This window comes from Thalassophryne amazonica, chromosome 15 (genome assembly GCF_902500255.1).
Source record: "Thalassophryne amazonica chromosome 15, fThaAma1.1, whole genome shotgun sequence".
Taxonomy (NCBI): Eukaryota; Metazoa; Chordata; class Actinopteri; order Batrachoidiformes; family Batrachoididae; genus Thalassophryne; species Thalassophryne amazonica.
In genome coordinates, this window is record NC_047117.1 from 3,049,352 (window position 1) to 3,062,877 (window position 13,526).

Consider the following 13,526-nt stretch of genomic DNA (forward strand, 5'->3'; position numbering starts at 1 on the left):
GGCAGACAAGCGATATGACTAACATACAACATGACTAACAAACAGGCCTCATTCCAAACAGTTAACATAACAAAAGACATATTATACAACATAGACATCAGCATAGAGGAGTATGAGAGGGTTTAACTGAAGTTCTTTACTAGGTTTATTGTCTTTTTTGTTTGGTATGTTATTTAATGTTTTAAGGTAGGTGTTGATTTCAATTATGCATAGTTTGAGAAGGGGTTTAGATTGACTGAATTTAGCTTTGTGTACGAGTATATGATATTTGCCAAGTAATATATATACAGTAGGTTTACTAAACATTGTATATTTTCGTTTTATGTTCAAAGGAGGTTATTACATTATGATTGGCTATTTTAATTCTATGATTGGTTTTATTATAAATGAGCAACTCCAGATTAAGCCAAATATCTATTGTCGGCGTGACGTCATCCTGTTGTTTCTTTGGCACTGTGGGCGTGTCGTTTTACAGCCTGGTCACCAGAGGTCAGCAGAGTGCATTAGACGTACTGAGTTGCTGTAAACAGCCGAAGAATATAAACCATCAGCCGACAAACGTCTTAAATTTGTTTAATGTCGACAGGAAAAAAAAAAAAAAAAAAGGAATGAAAATAAAATGACGCATCAGTAAAGTTTATTGACCGGACAGAGTAAGTGACGTCTGAAAGATTTCATCCACTTAGCGACACCTCTAGAGTTAGCTAGTGAACTAGCATAAACAGGCTAAAGTATGCGACGTGGCTCAGCGAGCATGTTTATGTTTTAAAACATTTTTAGCATTTTCTGGTTAATCAATAAATAATGCTACTTCAGTGATGTCGTGCAGTTCAACTGTGTGAAAGAATTGGCTGACGTTTTTTGTTTTCCTCTAAGCGAATTAACGCTAGCTCAAAAAGCTAACTTGGCTAACTGTGCAGCTATTTGTGTGTGTAAAAGAATTAAAGGAGCGAAATATAAAGAAGGGTTGAGGACAAGAGGATGTGGAGGAAAACAGGGAAGAAGCATGACAAATGAGGAAAGAAGTAAGAGCTAAACGTGACAAAAGAAAACAGCAATAAATAAAGAATGTAAGTTTATTTCTAATCTCAGGCATTTTTTCTTTTTTCAGACAAATGATATTTTAGTAGCTTTAGATGCTTTAGTGTCTAAGGTCCATGAATCCAAAATGTAGTGAAATTATCTGTTACAATAAAGTTGTGGATCATTTTTGGAGACCACAGTCTCGTTTAAAACATACAACCCTAATTCCAGTGAAGTTAGGACGTTGTGTGAAATGTAAATAAAAACAATAGAATGATTTGCCTTTCACCTTTCCTTCTAACAACACTCAATAAGCGTTTGTGAACTGAGGACATTAAGTGTGAGTGTCATGATTGGGTATAAAAGGAGCATCCCCAAAAGGCTCAGCTGTTCACAAGCAATGATGGGGTGAGGATCACCACTTTGTGAACAACTGCGTGAAAAAAATAGTCCAATAGTTTAAGAACAATGTTTCTCAGCGTTCAATTGCAAGGAATTTAAGGATTCCATTATCTACAGTCCATAATATAAGCAGAAGATTATATAAGATATAATCAGAGAATCTGGCCAACTTTCTACACTTAAGCGGCAAGGCCGAAAACCAACATTGAATGCCCGTGACCTTCGATCTCTCAGGCAGCACTGCATTAAAAACTGACATCATTGTGTAAAGGATCTTACTGCGTGGGCTCAGGAACACTTCAGAAAACCATTGTCAGTTAACACAGTTTGTCACTACATCTACAAGTGCAAGTTAAAACTCTACCATGCAAAGAAAAAGACAAACATCAATAACATCCAGAAACCGCCGTCTACTGTCACAGTCAGTGAATTCAAACCATTTCAGTACAATAAACCCATCAGTCAGTCATATAATTAAGGCAAAGCATTGGACCGAACGACATAGGTTTTTTTTTTTTTTTTTTTTTTTTTTTTTTTTTTTGAAGACTGCTCAGGATGTGAATATCAACAAAATATTTATTGGAATGGGCGGGGACACCAATGATCGCAACTTGATCGTAACAGAAGTCTAATTTGATTAAGAGAAATAAATTGGCAGGAAACATGGCCTAGAATTTCCTTAATTCTGTACGTTATAGTCACACTTATGTAAATATTCTGTATCAGATTGAAAGAATATCGCTGATTCTTGATCAATTTTAATGTTGTCCCAGACGACAGCCAACAGAAATCTGAGCAGCATGCTAAGTGACCAACTGCGCACGACATCCGATAACAAAATGATGTGACCGCACGACATCCGATAACAGAACGATGTGTCCAATAACAGTGTGAAGATTTGTCTGTCTACCAGCTGACGTTCTGTTGTGGCCTTCCTTAGGCTCCGCCCTGCACACCCTGATGAGCGGCGTTGGCATCAGTTTTGTCCGGTCTGGCGCTGCCATGGTCTGACCTGGACTCCCCCTCTGAGGTCACAGGTGGAGGATAATGGCTGCAGAGCTGTTCCCCACCAAGAAGCTGGTCCAGTCCGCCTCTGCCAACAGCACCGCCTCCATCCAGCAGTACCAGCAGCAGAACCTGACCAACAACAACACCACCGTCCAGGGCTGCTGCAACTGGCAGGGCCTGTACCCGACCATCCGAGAGAGGTGGGTCTGAACCCCACTGACCAGGTTCTGGCCTCCAAGGGGAGCCACTTTCAAATATGACTGTGTTTCCTGTGTCAAGCAAAAGTTAAAACTGTTGATGAAACCCTCTGCTATCTGTGTTTTTGTAGGAATTCAGTCATGTTCAACAATGAGATGATGGCTGATGTTCACTTTGTGGTCGGGCCCCCCGGTGGGACACAGCGGGTTCCGGGTCACAAGGTAAAACCCTTGGTGCTGCAGAGCTCAGATCAGACCAGAGTCTGAGGTTAAAGAGTTGCATTTTTAGTTTACAAAGAAACTTCAGGGAGTTTTTTTTTATTTTATTTATTCTTTGTCATAGAATCATAAATACTGGTAACAGCCAATCAGGGGTGAGAATATTATACTATGCCAATATGCTAGCCATACTGGCATAGTGTAGTTCTGTGCTTTTTACTCTTTTAAATTCATTTAATTAGTAAACAGAGCGTGCCGCGGCCTCAACTTTACCTAAATTCTGGGTCTTTTAGTGAAACTTAGGGCTAGTGGCCGGCGATCACCTTAGTATTCCTTGTTTTTTTTTCTTGTTGTTTAATGCTGACAAATTATACAGTATTTCTTGTCTTTCTGATGTCTGATTGTGTTTTTTCTCTCTTTAAGGTGCAGCTCCATCCAGAGATGGGTGTGGTATTTGTGCTGGAGACCCTCCTGTCCTGTGCACCAACAGCATTTCCTGTACATTCGTTTTGTGAATTGTTCTGTAATTTATGTCTGTATCATGGTCCAAGCAGAAGGTCACTCCTTTGAGTCTGGTCTGCTTGAGGTTTCTTCCTCAGAGGGAGTTTTTCCTTACCACTGTTGCTCTGGGAGTTAATAAGGTTAGACCTTATGTGTGTGAAGCGCCTTGAGGCAACTCTGTTGTGATTTGGTGCTACATAAATGAAAATAAATTGAAATTGAAAAAATTGAAAACTCTTTGTGGACACTAACTCTGTGATGTTGTTCCTCGGCAGTACGTCTTGGCAGTTGGCAGCTCGGTTTTCCACGCCATGTTCTACGGAGAACTGGCCGAGGATCAAGATGAAATCCGAATCCCTGATGTGGAGCCACCTTCGTTTTTGGCCATGTTAAAGTAAAATAATGAGTTTTGTCCATTTTCGGGACGTTAAACACACAAAATGGCCAGTTTTTCTTATCGTGAGGCACAGAAATGTTAGCTTATCTTGTTTTTTGTTGTTTTTTTTTGTTTTTTGTTTTTTCCCCAGGTACATCTACTGTGATGAGATTGACCTGTGCGCCGACACGGTGCTCGCCACTCTCTACGCTGCCAAAAAGTACATTGTGCCTCACCTGGCCCGGGCGTGCGTCAGCTTCCTGGAAACCAGCCTGAGCGCCAAGAACGCCTGCGTGCTGCTGTCCCAGAGCTGCCTGTTCGAGGAGCCTGACCTGACGCAGCGCTGCTGGGAGGTGATCGACGCACAGGCCGAGCTCGCCCTGCGCTCCGACGGCTTCTGCGACATCGACACGCAGACACTGGAGAGCATCCTGCGCCGAGAAACGCTCAACGCCAAAGAAATGGTGGTGTTTGAGGTGGCGCTGAACTGGGCCGAAGCGGAGTGTCAGCGACAGGATCTGCCGCCGTCCATCGAGAACAAGCGTCTGGTTCTGGGCAAGGCCATCTACCTGATCCGCATACCCACCATGGCGCTGGAGGACTTTGCTAACGGAGCGGCACAGTCTGGCGTGCTAACGCTCAATGAAACCAACGACATCTTCCTGTGGTACACCGCCGCCAACAAGCCTGAACTTCTGTTCTGCACAAAACCGAGGAAAGGCTTAGCACCACAGCGCTGCCACCGCTTCCAGTCCTGCGCCTACAGGAGCAACCAGTGGCGGTACAGAGGCCGCTGCGACAGCATCCAGTTCGCTGTGGACAAACGCGTCTTCATCGCCGGCTTCGGTCTCTACGGCTCCAGCTGCGGCTCGGCTGAGTACAGCGTTAAGATCGAGCTGAAGCGTCAGGGCGTGCCGATGGCGCAGAGGATCATCAAGTATTTCTCAGACGGCTCCAGCAGCACCTTTCCCGTCTGGTTCGACTACCCGGTGCAGATCGAGCCGGACACCTTCTACACGGCCAGCGTGGTTCTGGACGGCAACGAGCTGAGCTACTTCGGCCAGGAGGGAATGACAGAGGTGCAGTGTGGGAAAGTGACCTTCCAGTTCCAGTGTTCCTCGGACAGCACCAACGGCACCGGAGTGCAGGGAGGCCAGATCCCAGAACTCATCTTCTACGCCTGATACTGAGTCCGGCACAAACACCACTGAAATCCACTGCCATGTTTACTCTTGACCTGAGAAACAAACACAAACAGAGCATTCTGCTCGGCTTTCTGATACACAGAGTTCACAATTAGACTCGCACCAAAAATACTAAAGTAAATCTAAAACAAAGTACAAAACCCAGTTTTCTGTTTAATTCCAGCCAGAAGAAAAGGCTCTCATTCAGAAATTAAACTTCTGGATGCACCATGCCGCATGTGCACTCCGCCTCGCCCGTGCACGCCATTAGCACAGCCGCCAAACAGACTTGATATTCAGGTTACAGCCACAGTGGTTCCAGAGTGCTGAGAAGGTTTTATAAAACTCCCACTGGCTTCCTGAATGTGCTTCAGAATAAAAGACAGATTATTTTGACCTTGAAGCACAACCTGAAATGATCAATAGATCCATCAGTTAAATAAAATAATCGTCAGTTAAATAGTTTATTAAGAAAACCAGCTTTGCTCTTTTCTGTTGTGTTTGGAACTAGTTTAAAGTGAACGTAGTTGCAGTGAATTTAAACAGCTGGAATACGACTGATAACCTGATTTGTTCTGACTGAAGTTTCTCACGTTGATCTGCATTAGAGACAAACAGTTTAATCTGCCTTCAAACCAGATGTCTGTTTAAATCGACTGAAACAAGTGGTGGATTAGTTTTGATTGGCACATAGCTGATTCAATAAAACGTGGAGTAAAAGTGATCTCTGGCCTGCATTGAGCCGGATTCCGGTTTCCTGGTTTTCTGTTGTCCTGGAGATGTCTGGGGTCAGACCAGCTCTCTGGTTTTTGCCTTCAGCTGTTTTTGGTGTTGAAGTTGTTCGGCCGTCTGAAGTGAAGTAAACAAAATAATAAACCGTCACTTCACTCATGAAAGAAAAGATGACAAATTTCAGTTTGTTGGATTTTCTCGTGATTTTTCTTTTTTCTCTTTTTGACTGATTTAAACAGTGAAAGAATCCAAAACAAAGGTGGTTTGACCTTTGACCCATAAAGTCCTCCAGCTTCTGTTTGAGGACTTTGAAGAAAATGTTCCTGATTTGGTTCCAGTTCAGAAATAATCTGGATTTAACAATTCACGGTTGGTCCACCAAATTATGGGCCAGTTTAAGGTCCATTTAAGGTTTTGACAAAATCAGTGATTTAAAGGTGTGGTTGTAATAACCCCCAGCATGTTATCAGTGTTTCATTCTGTAATGATAATGAACACATTAATGTAATGTGAAAACATAAATTCCAGCCTATTGAGGCCAAACCGCACATGGTCACTGCAGAGTCCTGAGACCACAGCAGGAGGATTTTCAGAATAAATTTCAGTATTTTGAAAATAAACTATTATTGAAATGAAGCAGGTGTTTGTTTCATCGAGACCTGCTTCAGTTAAGGATTCAGGTTTCACTGGAAGAAGACGGAGAGAAGAAATTATTTTGAAGAACGACGTGTCAGGTTCTGTGAGATCAGGCCAGGGTTCTGGTCCCGAAGATTATTACTATATATCTTTTGTTTTTCACTTTGTTGGACCAACAACATTTAGAAGAATAAAAGTTTGCAGTTGATGAGCAGGACGAGCCCATCGTGTTTAACTGCGTCTGGATTCCGAATCATAAGTTTGTTTTTTTCCTCCACAGTTTGATTTTGTTTTTTAAAACTTTAGTTATTGATCTGAATGAAACCTGTCAGTTATACATGTGGCAGCCAATCAAGAAGACCAGTATCCTGATCAGGATCCAGCTGTCCTGGGACCAGTGGGCAGAGATGAGTTTTGGATTTAAAGAATAATAAATCCAGATAAACTCAAAGTGCATTGATGTGGTTATAACGGCCTTATGAACATGTCTTAAATTGATTTTCAGTCTTTTGTGAAACAAAAAAAAATAACTTTATGCAGCAGATGATTTTAATGTCTGCCTAAAAATTTTTTTTTTTTTTTTTTTTTTATGTACAGTCTGAACTTCATTAAAGATAAATGTGGAAAACCTGGATCTTAAAATGACGTTTTCTTTCCAGAGAACACACACAGCAGGATGGAGGTGTGACCTTTGCAGGCCCAGCAGTGACAAAGTTTCAAGTTCAGGGTTCACAATGCGACAGTTTGTGAAGGAACTGGTCCACTGTGATGGTACAGCAGAGGCATCTGCCAGGACCAGACCATCGTCATGACCTGACTATTGTCAGGACTGAACCATCATCATGACCTGACCGTCGTCAGGACTGAACCATCATCACGACTGGTCAGTCTCTACAACAGGTCCAAGGTGGATTTGCATGTTGATTTTTCACAACTTTTAGATCAAATGTCCTTCCCGATGCAATGCCACATTACATGGATTGAAGGACAGGCTTGATCTTGAACTGGGAACCTTGTACACTGGAGACAAGTGCACTAACTGCTTGTCCACCTTCGTTCCTCCTTTAAGGAGGAATGATTAGCACTTTTATTAAAGTGTATATTTGTCTCAACATTTAGCTTGATGTTTGTAAAACCACCTAAAACAGTTCTGCATTTTTAAAGGTTTAAAGTGGTCTCACCATTTTCTTACTTATTTCTATCTGTTGTCAGCCGTCAGTCATATTGACTCTGGTGTAGCACCGGAAGGATCATCTTGTTTGACTGTGGATCAATCTTGGATTTACGTCCTCTGTTAGAGATTACTGACGTATGCAGACAGACGTCTGTTGTAGATGTCAGTAATTCTGCAGTGCTGACTTTGACTTTCCTTCTGGTCCTGGTTTCATGGTTACAGTTTCTGATGACAGTCTGTCCATTTCTGAGTCCTTGTGATATTTGTTCCTTTTTTGTTTGTTTGTTTTTCCTGTTTGTGACCGTTATCTGATCTCACATCAGTCACATCACCAGTGATGACACAGAAAGCAGAATGAAATCAGAACTGAATCTGATCTTTGAGCACAAACAAAGGAAGGTAACAGGACAAACACATAAATATTAAACAGAATATACTGTAAAAATACAATTAATTGTATATTTTGTTAAATTAGCTATATATTTTGTTAAACAACCAGGTTATGTGGTGAGGGTTAACAAAAAATTACATTAAGTACATATATGTTGTAATTTGTTAAACTGCATCACACGCAGACACACAAAAAATGTCAGATTCAAGTCACTTCAGCTCGTAATGTGAACGCAGACTCCTGCAAACTTTTTTTTTTTTTTTCCACAAGTGGTCAGTTTGTCATCTCTGGTGAAGTTCGAACCCGTTCTTACTGTCTGTTCGCTTCTGGACGCAGAGTTCTGGTTCTGTGTTGCGTCCTGAGTGGACTTTGCCACCGGACAGCAGGATCCTGCTGAGCGGAGAAACGGGAGCGTCTGTCCCAGGGGACAACCGCAGAAAAGAACCGCCGAACCTTTTACACTGGTTCTGTTCTCTGCAGCTCAGCAAGCAGGGGCGCCTGCAGCTGCCGGGAGGGGGCGCTAATTTACTAATTCCCCGCACAGTGATGATTGTAGGTGATTATTTAAGTGTTTGTGTCGCCCCCTGTGTGTCGCTCTGAGTCAAAGCGCCACCTGTGCAGATGAAGTTTGTCCCTGTTCACTTCCCGTCGTCAGACGCTAAAGTTCAGAGGTCAAACAAACAGTTGTGCCGTTTATTTTTTCTCGTGTCGTTGACGATGCTCAGAATCAGGAGAGTTTGCGGTCATTTGTCGCCTTCGAATACGTTGGAGATGCGACGGGAGCTGCGGAGCGTCGAGTGCGGAGCGGCGAGGAGGAGGAGCGGGGAGGAGGTGGTGGTGGTGCACGGCCTGAGGAGCGCCGTGGGGAAGGCCAGGAGGGGCTCCTTCAAGGTATTAAAACAACAACAACAACAACAACCAAAAAAACACCCGGGGCTGCAGTACCGGCCTCAGACTGCAGGGGGAGCCCAGCACAAACCAACGGAAAACACCTGATGAAGTTTTTTACATTTAAAAATCAGATGTTTCCAGCTGAAAACAAACAAACTTTGAAGCCTAAATAAATCACTGTAGATACATGATGTATTTATTTAGTTTTAGTTCTGGTTGTTTGTGATATGGAGGTTTCTGTCAGACTTTTAGAACAAACTTCATTCCTGGGTGTTTCTGTAATCGACCCACAGTTCCTCGTGGTACTGTGGATCTTTTAGAAATGGTTTCTGATGAGGAACCGGCTGTTTAGAGAACCAACATTCTGGTTTAAGTCCGTGTTGTCTGGATGATCCGGTTCCTGAGTTTCCTAATTATCTCTGAATTCCAGCAGTTAGTCAGCAGAGGGTTTGATGAGTAACTTATTGTGTGTCTGGGATCTTATTGGTCACGCGTGTAAAAACCTTTGATCCACTCTGAATCTGTCTCCTAAGTCGTCTTCTTCTTCTTCTTCTGGCTGTTCCCGTTAGGGGTCGCCACAGCAGATCAATCGTTTCCATCTCGCCCTGTCCTCTGTATCTTCCTCTGTCACACCAACCACCTGCATGTCCTCTCTCAGCACATCCATGAACCTCCTCTTTGGTCTCCCTCTTCTCCTCCTGCCTGGTGGCTCCATCCTCAACATCCTTCGCCCTATATGCCCTGGGTCCCTCCTCTGCACATGTCCAAACCATCTCAATCTCGCCTAAGTGATTTTTAAATAACTTCATAAATGTTGAAATTCTGACTAAAGTGAGTGTTTGATCAAGATGGAAAATGTGCATTTTTACTCAGAGTGCACAGCGTGCATGTAAAACTGCACATACGTGCACAGAGTGTGCACTAAACCAGGTTGGAGCACGACCCCCCCCCCCCCCCCCCCCCAATCAACCACCTCTTTAAAGGTGGCCAGTGAAATCAGGAGGTGGCTACTAAGTTTGGCGGCGGATATAAACACGTCAGAACGCATCAACGCGTCTCATTACACACCATCAGTGTTTGGGTTGAAGAACATTTGACAGTCATGTGATGAACGTGTTTTCCTGTCGGTTGCCATGGTGATACATGCTGTAGCTGACTGGATTTCGTGTGCTCCCCCTGGTGGCTGCAGGATACGACGCCGGACGAGCTGCTGAGTGCCGTGATGGCGGCCGTCCTGAGAGACGTGGGACTGAAGCCCGAGCAGCTTGGAGACGTCTGCGTGGGTGAGAGCTGTGATATTGTCACTCTGAGCACCATCCAATCAGAGCTCAGATTCACTTTGTATAAATTTAATTTACGTGCTTTTTTCATCTCGTGTGTTTTTGGTGTGTGCAGGTAACGTGCTGCAGCCCGGCGCCGGCTGCCTGATGGCCAGAGTGGCTCACTTCCTCAGGTCAGTCCCGTTCACGACCAGAACTGTGATCTGCTCCATGTCTGACGGCTCTGTGTCGCTTTCAGCGGGTTCCCAGAGACGGTTCCTGTTTACACGGTTAACAGACAGTGTTCATCTGGACTGCAGGCGCTGTTGAACATCGCAGGTAATGCCGCACACGCCACCGCAGCTTCTTGCTTTAAAGTGGCCTTTAGCTAAAGTTGCTGCCCCCCGCAGGAGCCATCAGGAGCCACTCCATTGACCTCGGCCTCGCCTGCGGGTAAGTCGGCGCACGCCTGTGGCTCGTGCACTGGCTGCGTGTCACGTGTGTTTCTGTTTGTGTGTCCACACAGCGTGGAGAGCATGTCGCTCCGGTCAGCCAGTAACCCGGGAGATCTGAGCTCCAGGTTAGTGGACAACGAGAAGGCCAGAGACTGTCTGATCCCGATGGGGTGAGCTGCGCCGCACGCCGCATCACAAAACACACTCTCATTCAGAAGGTCACCAAAATCACAGAAATATTTACATTGTATTCTTCAGAATTTCCCAAATATGTTGGACTCCACAATTATATTAAAAAAAAAAAAAATCCACTGAACCCAGTAACAATAATGTCCACAAAATGTATTTTTATCAGCTCTGATTTGATAAAAAAAAAGTGAAAATCAAAATTTTCACTTGTTACATTTAAACCAAAAATTATTAATTAACTTTAAATTGTTTTAATTTCCTTTCTCAATTTATTTTTATTTATGATCTAAAATGCAGAAATAAAATAACAGGTTAAGATCTGACAAACGTTGTCGAATTGTTGAATTTGTTAAATAATTTCAGACGTTTGTGTCTTAATTTTGTTAGAATATTTTTTATTCAAAATTTTTATCAGCTGTATTTAAATTCTTTCGTTATCAGTTTTGAAGTGTGTGTTTGTTTTTTGGCAGCATCACTTCGGAGAACGTCGCCGAGCGATTCGGCGTCTCCAGAGAGAAACAGGACGTCTTCGCCTGCAGCTCTCAGCAAAAGTAACTCAAGATTTTTGTTTTTGTGTGTGAAAATATATTTTCAGATGTTTCTCATATGACATGTTTTGTTGCCATGGTGACCATCTGTGTCTAACCTGTGAGCAACTCAGGCGTCTGATCCTCAACAAGAAGTCAGACACGTCCTCAGGGAACCGTTTGGTCATCATGGACCGTTTGAGCGTTCTGGCGGCTTCCTCAGGTCGTGACCTCTGGCGTTCAGATCCCTGACGAGTCGTCCAGAAGGAGCTGAGAGGAGAACTGCTGCTCTGATTAAGACTCCGCCTGCTGTGGATTTTTCAGGCTGGTTGATTTCGGCGCCGTGCGTGGCGGTGGGCTGTTTGATGGGCGTTTATTGTGTTTACCTTCTGACAGGGCGGCGCGGGCACAGAAGGCGGGACTCTTCGAGCAGGAGATCGTTCCCATCACCACCAGGTTTGTGGACGATGACGGTAACGAGCATGTTGTCACGGTGACGAAGGATGACGGCATCAGACCTGGAACCACGTTAGCCGGCCTCAGCAAACTGCGTCCAGCCTTCAAACCCGACGGCAGCACGACGGCAGGTCGAGTTACCGCCGGAAATATGACCATAAACAATGTTTTACAAGTGACTTTCAACTTTACAAACTTATCCAAAATTTGGGGGTTTGAATGGATGGTGGGATTGGAGCACCACCTGTCTGCAGTGTGTCTTAACTGCAGGTTAAAATATCACCACTTTACGAGTTGTACTCGTTAACGTGACAAATAATCCGCTATTTCACAGGAAACGCCAGCCAGGTGAGCGACGGCGCGGCGGCTGTGCTGATTGGCCGCAGGTCTGCAGTGGCGGCTTTGGGTCTGCCCGTTCTGGGCATCTTAAGGGCCAGTGCGGTGGTGGGCGTGCCTCCTGATGTGATGGGCATTGGCCCCGCCTTCGCCATCCCAGTAGCTCTGCAGCAGGCAGGTACGATGGATTTGTGTTTGTTTTGGTGTCAGTGTTGCCAGATCTCACCAGACTAACAAGCAACTCTATGAAAAACAAGAAAAAAGCCTGAGTGTGGTTGTGTTGGCGCCACCCTCAGGGCAAACACAGCTACAAATTTTGAACATTATTAAAATAGTTTGACAGCAGTGACACTCAGTAGAAATGAATGACCCTCCCACACAGTGATGTCACACACTGTGGTGACGAGCATGCTGGGAAGCGAACCGTCTGAGTGCAACAGTGTTTTTTTTTGTCCTGAGCGAGCCTGTCCTGATTGATCACGTTTTGTCTTCAGGGTTAACGGTGGACGACATTGATGTCTTTGAAATCAATGAGGCTTTCGCCAGTCAGGTCAGTACCCCCCCCCCCCCCCCCAAAAAAACCTGACAAACTCTGCCCCCTGGTACACCGCAGGGGCGGGGACTGACGCTCGGGTTTGGGAGTTGTTGTCTACGTTTGAGGACTTGGGTCTTGCTTGTCCCTTTCAGGCCGTGTACTGCGTGGAAAAGCTGGGGATTCCGCTGGAGAAGGTGAATCCTAACGGGGGCGCCATCGCTTTGGGTCACCCTCTGGGCTGCACCGGTGCTCGCCAGGTGGTGACGCTGCTCCATGAGCTCCGACGCCGAGGTCGAAGGTCAGTTCCTGTTGCTACAGACACTCTAGCACTGAGGCTGAAATGGTTTTCCTGACCTGGATCTGGTCTGCAGGGCCTATGGCGTCGTGTCCATGTGCATCGGCACTGGAATGGGAGCTGCTGCCATCTTTGAATATCCTGGACCGTGAGACCAGAAACACAACCTGTTCCTGTGATTAACCTCCCAATAATCTCATATCGCCATCTGGTGGCCATATGCAGGACTGCAGTTCGCAAGAAAATTTTTACAATAAAATTGAGTGTAATCAGTTGGAAAAATAGATTTCATGTTATTTGGACAACAATACAGTTTTTCCTTTTATCAGGGTTCGTGAATGTCTTGATGGGTGATGAACCTTTGGGTTTGTAAAATTAAAGGAGCACGTCTGTATGTATAAACACGGCTAAACAGCTCAGTGGCATTTTTAATCCATCATAGCTTAAAAAAAAGTCCTTTAATCAATGATGTTACTAAGATAGCTTATTTATTTTATTTTGTTGACGTCTAATTTAACTTTCCAACTGTGACGTGATATTTGTGTTGATCAGTTTAACGGTGACACGGCGGCTGCGGCACCAAACATTCAGTTTAAAAAGAAATTCTATTATTAGTTTTATAAACTGACTTATTTCTTATCTTGAACTGCGCCTCAGTCGTAAACATACGACACCATGACGAACCTCCAAACATCATGTCTCCGTAATATTTAATTTTTTTTGTAATAAAGTTACGCAGT

General features: G+C 44.3%; 2 protein-coding genes across 2 annotated transcripts; both read left to right on the forward strand.

The window, feature by feature from the left end:
- Positions 1 to 497: 497 nt before the first annotated feature.
- Positions 498 to 6,910, forward strand: btbd3a (BTB (POZ) domain containing 3a). The gene is made up of 5 exons (XM_034187359.1): positions 498 to 653; positions 2,366 to 2,633; positions 2,762 to 2,852; positions 3,626 to 3,744; positions 3,878 to 6,910. Exons 2-5 carry the CDS (start codon positions 2,473 to 2,475, stop codon positions 4,908 to 4,910), a joined length of 1,404 nt encoding a protein of 467 aa, XP_034043250.1. The 5' UTR covers positions 498 to 653; positions 2,366 to 2,472; the 3' UTR covers positions 4,911 to 6,910.
- A 1,585-nt stretch (positions 6,911 to 8,495) lies between these two features.
- acaa1 (acetyl-CoA acyltransferase 1) lies at positions 8,496 to 13,364 on the forward strand. The gene is made up of 12 exons (XM_034188003.1): positions 8,496 to 8,734; positions 9,924 to 10,017; positions 10,130 to 10,187; positions 10,253 to 10,332; positions 10,404 to 10,446; positions 10,520 to 10,618; positions 11,108 to 11,188; positions 11,561 to 11,751; positions 11,955 to 12,134; positions 12,451 to 12,506; positions 12,644 to 12,789; positions 12,863 to 13,364. Exons 1-12 carry the CDS (start codon positions 8,561 to 8,563, stop codon positions 12,936 to 12,938), a joined length of 1,278 nt encoding a protein of 425 aa, XP_034043894.1. The 5' UTR covers positions 8,496 to 8,560; the 3' UTR covers positions 12,939 to 13,364.
- The last annotated feature ends 162 nt before the right edge of the window (positions 13,365 to 13,526 follow it).

Excerpts from the sequence above, each read along its gene's own strand:
- btbd3a (XM_034187359.1), top strand. The coding sequence starts at position 2,473 with ATGGCTGCAGAGCTGTTCCCCACCAAGAAGCTGGTCCAGTCCGCCTCT. Across the intron at positions 2,634-2,761 it reads TACCCGACCATCCGAGAGAG|GAATTCAGTCATGTTCAACA; the intron begins GTGGGTCTGAAC and ends GTGTTTTTGTAG. Across the intron at positions 2,853-3,625 it reads AGCGGGTTCCGGGTCACAAG|TACGTCTTGGCAGTTGGCAG; the intron begins GTAAAACCCTTG and ends GTTCCTCGGCAG.
- acaa1 (XM_034188003.1), top strand. The coding sequence starts at position 8,561 with ATGCTCAGAATCAGGAGAGTTTGCGGTCATTTGTCGCCTTCGAATACG. Across the intron at positions 11,752-11,954 it reads CGACGGCAGCACGACGGCAG|GAAACGCCAGCCAGGTGAGC; the intron begins GTCGAGTTACCG and ends GCTATTTCACAG. Across the intron at positions 12,507-12,643 it reads ATGAGGCTTTCGCCAGTCAG|GCCGTGTACTGCGTGGAAAA; the intron begins GTCAGTACCCCC and ends TGTCCCTTTCAG.